The following is a 7,500-nucleotide window of genomic DNA, read 5'->3' as shown; positions in this document are numbered from 1 at the left end:
GTATCTCACAGTGGACCACCAAATGCCCCAGGAAGCACACCAAATAACAAGAGACCTCATCCTGGTGCTCTCCCTTGCATCTGGCATTCTGACATAGCCCATTTCTAAAATCAGGAGGTTGCACGTACACATCATGGCTTGTAACCCATAATGGATTTTTCCTCCAGAAACTTGTCCAATCCCCTTTTAAAGGCATCCAGGCCAGACGCCATCACCACATCCTGTGGCAAAGAGTTCCACAGACTGACCACACGCTGAGTAAAGAAATGTTTTCTTTTGTCTGTTCTAACTCTCCCAACACTCAATTTGAGTGGATGTCCCCTGGTTCTGGTGTTATGTGAGAGTGTAAAGAGCATCTCTCTATCCACTTTATCCTTCCCATGCATAATTTTGTAGGTCTCAATCATGTCCGCCCTCAGGCGTCTCTTTTCTAGGCTGAAGAGGCCCAAACGCCGTAGCCTTTCCTCATAAGGAAGGTGCCCCAGCCCTGTAATCATCTTAGTTGCTCTCTAATTTTTGGTAGTTTGTGAAACTGATAGGGCAGATTAGACTTTGTGCATCAAGGGTTAAACAAGCTGCTACTTGGGGCGGGGGGGGGAGACAGGTTTTCCCTTTTGTAAACTTCTACACTTCCAGTTGTGACATCACTTCGTGCATCACCAGGCTGCACGATCATTAGCTATGCCACTGGTTCCATAAGAGCCAAATGGGTGGTTCGCTCCCCTATCATTGGCCCAGCAAAGGTCATCCATCAAGATGACCAAGGATCTAATGCTGTGTTCTTCCTGGGCACTCTTTGAAGAGATCTGCTCTCCTCACACAGAGATCAGAGCAGTAATCCATCCAAGATGAGACCAGGGCTGGTGTGGCTGGGCTTCCTCCTTTGGCCTGACCAGAACAGCGGCACAGACAACCACAATCCCCCTGACAGACACATTTTGGTGATGTGAGACCATGGCTATCTTCTCGGTAACGGTTCCTCTTTCACTCCATTCCCCTTTTCTTTTCTGAATCCACAAAACTGGAGGATGAGATGGAGTGATGGGGAAGCAGTTGGCACATCTCTGGGTAAGATGAGGGTAGGGTAGATCTGGGAGACCTTGGGCCAACCCTACCAGTGGGGTATCCACATTGCAGGTGTTACCTGAGCTTTCGGAAATTCAATGACGTCACACGTCAGATCCGAAAGCACTGTGCAAAATTCGTTCTCGGTGACGTAGATCATGTCCGGGCGAAAATGCACACTGAGCCGCCTAAGTTCTCCGTCTTTGAAATTCCTCAGGCGTTCAGCAAAAGCTGAGATGTCCCCTGAGAAGAGAGACCCACAAAATGCTTTAGACAACCAAGACTCAAACATTGAACATTGGCATCCTGAGGCAGGGAGCCCCGAAGACAAGGAATTTCATGCCTTTTCAGTCATATATATACAGGCTGAAACTGTCATCACTTAGGGGCCCAATCCTATTCAACTTTCAAGGGCCGGTGCAGCCGTGCCAATGGGGCTTGCACTGCATTCTGTGGTGGGAGAGGCAGTCACTTGCCTCCTTGAGGCCTCCTCAATTTATGGGAACATTAGTTCCTTTACGGTTGGTTGGTAACCAACCAACTTTACTGCTGAAACAGAGACGCCTGCGTTGGCTCGGTCATGTCGTGAGAATGGATGATGTCCGGATCCCAAATGATCTCCTCTATGGAGAACTCGTGCAAGGAAAGCGCCCTACAGGTAGACCACAGCTGCGATACAAGGACATCTGCAAGAGGGATCTGAAGGCCTTAGGAGTGGACCTCAACAGGTGGGAAACCCTGGCCTCTGAGCGGCTTGGAGGCAGGCTGTGCAGCATGGCCTTTCCCAGTTTGAAGAGACACTCGGCTGACAGTCTGAGGCTAAGAGGCAAAGAAGGAAGGCCCACAGCCAGGGAGACAGACCAGGGACAGACTGCACTTGCTCCCGGTGTGGAAGGGATTGTCACTCCCGAATCGGCCTTTTCAGCCACACTAGACGCTGTTCCAGAACCACCATTCAGAGAGTGATACCATAGTCTTTCGAGACTGAAGGTTGCCAACAACGATAGTTCCTTTACCACGGGGTTGCATTGTGGCTGCACCGGTGCTGGAAAGTTGGATAGGATTGGGCCCTTAATCTTTGGGAAAACTTCATCCCCTTAACTTAGGTGTTTGCTGTTTTTTTTTAACTAGCCCTGATCCTGTACCAAAGACAGGCAAACAGCCCTGTATGAACCTGGGCTGGAGGTTTGGGAGTGTTCCTTACATATCATGGTCCATCCAGTTTGGTATAATCTGCACCAATTCTGCACTGTTTCAGCCAGGGCTATCTCCTAGCTATACCTGGAGATTTATTTCTTTACCTATCTCCCCCAAGGGGACCCAAGGCGGCTTACAACCAGTGGTGGTCCTAGCCACTGTGATGCCTGGGTGCACACCTCTAGGAATGCCCCCACACCTGGAGGTGCCACCCCACCTGTGCCCACTGCCTCTCCCCTGGAGGCATTATGAGGGCTGGAGAGCCTGTATGCAACCTCCCCGGCCCTCAGAACACCCCTGGGGGAGAGGCAGCAAGTACAGGGCAAGATGGCACTGAGCCAAACTCAAAGAGATCAGTGTGGGGGGAGATGCCAAGGATTGAACCCGAGTCCTCTTGCATAAAGAGCAGGGGCTCTGGTGCTGAGCTATACCTGAGTATATACTTTGTACTACTCAGCACCTGAGTATATACCTGACTCTGACTGGCAGAAGCCCTCCAGGGTTTCGGAAAGGGGTTCTCCCCTTCTCTAGCTGGATGCACTGTCAGGGATTGGAACTTGGGCACTTCTGCATGCAAAGCAGGGGCTCCACCAGTGAGCTACGGATGCTCTAAGTACTGAGTCAGGCCCTTGATCTGCCTTGGTCACTACTATCTGCTCTGACTACCAGCAGCTTCCCAGCATTTCAAACAGGGGTCTTTCCCAGCCCAACTTGAAGATGCCTGCCAGGGGATGGGGGCTGCTTCAAACAGAAGCAGAGAGGCAAAGAGGGTGGCGTTTAGAATAAATTATAGGAACATATGAAAAGCCCCGCTGGATCAGGCCCAAGGTCTATCCAGTCCAGCCCCCTGCATCTCACGGAGGCCCACTAGATGCCTCAGGGGCACACAAGGCCGCAAGCAACCTGCATGCTTCCTTGCATCTGGCATTCTGAGATAGCCCACTTCTAAAACCAAGGGTTGCACATTCCCATCATGGCTTGTAACCTGAGATGGACTTTGTCACGGGGTAGGGCAAGTGCCTTTCCCTTTAATATGGATTAAGTTGGGTGTTTGCTGCCCAGGTGTAGTGCATCGGTAATTTAGAGAATAAAACCTGGGCGTGGGTGCCTTGAACACACACACACAGCAGGAGGAAGGGAGCTGAGGGTTAACATCTTTTATACGGAAAATGCTGAGAGACCTGCATGATGGTAATTTTAGCCTCTTTTTAGTTTCTTGTTTTTAGCTACTGTAATGCATGTAAATATGTCTTTTGGAGTAATTGAAACTCCCTTAAAAATCTTTTACATGAAAAATTGGGTGCAATTAAAGAGGCTAAAATTACCATCAAAAGACCCGGGGCTTGGAGTAAGCTAAATAAAAAAACATTGCTCTTGGGGGTTTGTGGAGGATGGTGTAAGATTGGAGGAGGGTTAAATCCTGGTTGGCTTGGGAATCTCCCCTTGTCCTTCCCTACCCCAAGGGTGATGTTTGTGACAGACTTTTCCTCCAGAAATCTGTCCAGTCCCCTTTTAAAGGCAACCAGGCCAGATGCCATCACCACATCCTGTGGCAAGGAGTTCCACAAGCTCATTGGTTGGCAACCTTCAGTCTCGAAAGACTATGGTATAAGCCAACAGCACCTGGTATTCCCAGGCGGTCTACCATCCAAGTACTAACCAGGCCTGACCCTGCTTAGCTTCCGAAATCAGACAAGATTGGGAATGTGCAGGATAACAGTTGCTGCATGCCGGGTAAAGAATAAGCCAAGAGAAAGCTTTCTGCCACTTGCATGGCCTTTCATTGGGTGCGAGTCTGCCGCAAAGTGGCTAATGGCGAGAGCTGCCCACCCACCTGTCATACACAAAATACACACACTCTTACCTTCAGATGTGATAGCTTCGCTTCTGGAAGCCATTTTGGAGCAATTCGGCTACGATGCCACTCACAGAGGCCTGGCACACAGAGAAAGAGAAATTCACAACTGAGGCGCCTTACAGCTCCTGCTCATTCACCCTTTCCAAAGCTGCAAAGTTGTGTCTTCCAATACAACATGGATAAAGCTAGACACAAGCTTGTAATCCTGGGTGACCTTGGGCCAGTCACTTTCTCTCAGCCTCACCTACCTCACAGGGCTGTTGTGAGGACAAGAAAGAGGGGAGGAGCAGCTGTGTAAACCGCCCTGAGCTCTTTGGAGGAAGGGCGGTATAAAAATGTGAAAAATGAAAAATAAATAATCACCTTTTTATATACAGCTCAGCCCAGGGCCATCACTAGAGGGGTGCTCTACAGAGTGGGTATAGAGCTGGCAGTGGTTGCCTCGATGGGCCTATCCCAGTGGCGTGGCTAGGAGGGTGCGGGGGTAAAGGCTGCACTGGGTGACATGCACGGGGTGGGGGGTGACACCACTACTGCTCAAAATTTTTAAAATCTTGGAATTTTCCAATAATACCATCATGTTACATATCATTCAATGTGCAATTTCATGCTGAATGCAATTAAACAAACCGCGTTGAAATATCTCCACTCTATTAAAAGTTATAGCCAAAAAACCAGCTGGGTGGGGCAATGGAACATCGCCACGCCCGCTACGCAGGGCATTGTCCCACCTACTACATAGGAGGAGGTCCATCATAGGCCTCCCACTTAAGCTGGCCTCCCACCATGCAAACCCTAGTGACGCCACTGGGTTGGGCAGCCCATATCTGTAATGCTCGGGACCAGAAGTGTTCTGGATATCGGATCTTTCCATACTTCAGAATACCTACCTATACATAATGAGAGATCTTGGGGCCCATCTAAACACAAAATTCATGTATGTTTCATATCCTCCTTATACACATAGCCTGAATGTAATTTTATACAAAATTATTTTGTGCATAAAAGTTTGCAGTTTTATTTGTTTAGGCAAAAAAATAGCCATGTCGGTGCTCAAAAAAGTTCCAAGTTTCGTAATTCTGGATAAAGGGTGCTCAACCTGTACCAGGGTTTGCTTATCGTAAGAGCCACACACGATAAACTTTAGATGTTTGAGAGCCACAATATTTAAGAAGTGTTTAAATTCTTAAATAGACTTATTCGCCATGAATATTAAGCTCACATTTTAACCCAGTGGATTCTGAGTTTATACCCAGTGAATCCGTGTTTCTCAAGGTTTGTCCTCCACCGTACTACTTCACGAGGTCTGCCTGTTCAAAGAACCGCTGGAAGTAACTGGTGATGACATCATCACCAGTTGTTTCTGGGTTGGGAGGCCAGATGAGAAGCAACAGACACCAGTAAGAGGCTTAGGGTGGACAGGAGGGCTTTTTCAAGTGCAGAAAAGCATGCTCAGGAGCTCTGCCTGCTGAGTTGAGCCTCCTACCACTCTTTGTTGCATTGTCTTCCTGGTCTCATTGCCGGGTGGCAGGTGTCCAGTGGTCCTGCGAGTACCACCAGACACCACCTCAACTACCACCGGTGGGACTCGCACCACTGGTTGAGAAACACTGCAGTAAATAATTATAAAGCTCGAAAATTTGTTATACGAATTGTGATGCAAAAAGGAGCTCAGCCAAAATATTTCCAAGAGCTGCAAATTATACATAAGAACATAAGAACAGCCCCGCTGGATCAGGCCATAGGCCCATCTACTCCAGCTTCCTGTATCTCACAGCGGCCCACCAAATGCCCCAGGGAGCACACCAGATAACAAGAGACCTGCAAGGCTTCCTGGGAATTGTAGTTAAGAACATAAGAACAGCCCCGCTGGATCAGGCCATAGGCCCATTTACTCCAGCTTCCTGTATCTCACAGCGGCTCCACCAAATGCCCCAGGGAGCACACCAGATAACATGAGACCTGCATCCTGGTACCCTCCCTTGCATCTGACATAGCCCATTTCTAAAATCCATTTATAAGTCAAAGAGCTCCTTGTGGCTCCCAAGCTGTGGCTTGGTCACCCCTGCTAGATAGCAAACATGACTGCCAGAGGCCCCACCACACTTTAACAACCGTTGAGGGCTCCAGTGCATGTGCAAAGCTCTGCCTGTGTCCTGCAGCAGACCCTTCTTCCTCTGTTTCAACCTTAAGAACGAGCCTGCCTATTATCCGAACATTAAAAAACATACCTCTGGGGAGTGAAAAGCAGTGGATTGCACAATATGTTCAGACACATACCATTATATGGAACAGATGTGGGTCAGAGAGTTTCTTCCTCTCTCTCTTCACACACACACATACACACACACACATACACAAACACAGAGAGAGAGAGTAATGCCGGTTCATAGTCCCATTTCCGGGCAGTGTGGAGCTGCTCCAGGCAGTTCTTGTCGTGTGCCACAGATCTGAGTAGACCCATTGGAACGCTTTGGCTCTCCCTGGAAATTGCTTCCCCTTGCCTCAGGCCTCAGCGAGCCCCAAACTTGTGCTGGTCACAGCACGGGCCCACAGACTTGCCTGCCTGCCTGTTCCAGTTAGGATTGTGCTGCCCGTAAATTAAAAAGTTTATACTTGTTTAAATTAAAACTTTAAAAGAAAGAAGGATCCCCCAATCCTCCTTGCAAATCAAAACAAACCCTTCTAACTCTCCAAGCAGTTCCTGATCCTTTTTAAAAACCCAAACACCCCAAAGGTTGCCACCCTATTCACACTTACCCAGGAGCAAGCCCCATTGACTATCATTGATAAAAAGTTATACATAGTACCCTGTCCAAAGTAAAGATGTGTCACATTTCCCCAAATGCAGCCACATCCCAAGGGAGCATCAAGTCTAATATATTAAAAATAAAATACACATTGAAATGAATGGGGGACCCAGCCCCCCACCCCCGGAAATTGAACTGAGAGCCACCTAGTGGGTCCCAACCCACAGTTTGAGAAACTGTCCTTAGAGGAAAGGAAGGATTGTTTTCAAGTGCCTTGTGTCGAAGCAACAAGTGCCGGGACCGCTCTTAGCCACAGAGAGAAGCCCCCCTCCCCAGAAGGGGAAGCAGGGTGGGCTAAAGGGCACAAGAGGCCACTGTGGGTGCCACAGATCTTGGGGGGGGGTGTGAAAAAAATACTGACCTTGCAATCTTGCCTGTTGACTCAGCAGTTTCTCAGCAGCAGTTTCTGGACAGCTGGCGGAGGGGACAAAAGCTACAGAGGGTCTGCCTGGGGGGCTCTTGTGCCCTGATCAGGACTGCAGAAGAGGAGCTATGGCTGAGCAGCTTCTCCTTCGGCATGCAGAGAAAGGCGCCATGTCTTCAAGGCTCTGCTAACTCGCTGTCACTTTA

At 48.9% G+C, this 7,500-nt stretch overlaps 1 protein-coding gene across 1 annotated transcript in view; it reads right to left on the bottom strand.

The window, feature by feature from the left end:
* The window catches only part of LOC136636048 (NACHT, LRR and PYD domains-containing protein 12-like), a 16,620-nt gene extending 9,129 nt beyond the window's left edge, over nucleotides 1–7,491 (bottom strand). Inside the window, exons 1-3 of the mRNA XM_066611075.1 lie at nucleotides 7,292–7,491; nucleotides 4,127–4,197; nucleotides 1,145–1,308 (exon numbers count right to left, since the gene is read on the bottom strand). Coding sequence (XP_066467172.1) covers nucleotides 1,145–1,308; nucleotides 4,127–4,160 — 198 coding nt within the window. The 5' untranslated portion in view covers nucleotides 4,161–4,197; nucleotides 7,292–7,491. The remainder of the gene's footprint in view (nucleotides 1–1,144; nucleotides 1,309–4,126; nucleotides 4,198–7,291) is intronic.
* Nucleotides 7,492–7,500: the final 9 nt, after the last annotated feature.

Source organism: Tiliqua scincoides, unplaced genomic scaffold, assembly GCF_035046505.1.
Source record: "Tiliqua scincoides isolate rTilSci1 unplaced genomic scaffold, rTilSci1.hap2 HAP2_SCAFFOLD_71, whole genome shotgun sequence".
In the NCBI taxonomy this organism is placed as follows: Eukaryota; Metazoa; Chordata; class Lepidosauria; order Squamata; family Scincidae; genus Tiliqua; species Tiliqua scincoides.
This window is presented reverse-complemented; position numbering and strand designations above follow the sequence as displayed.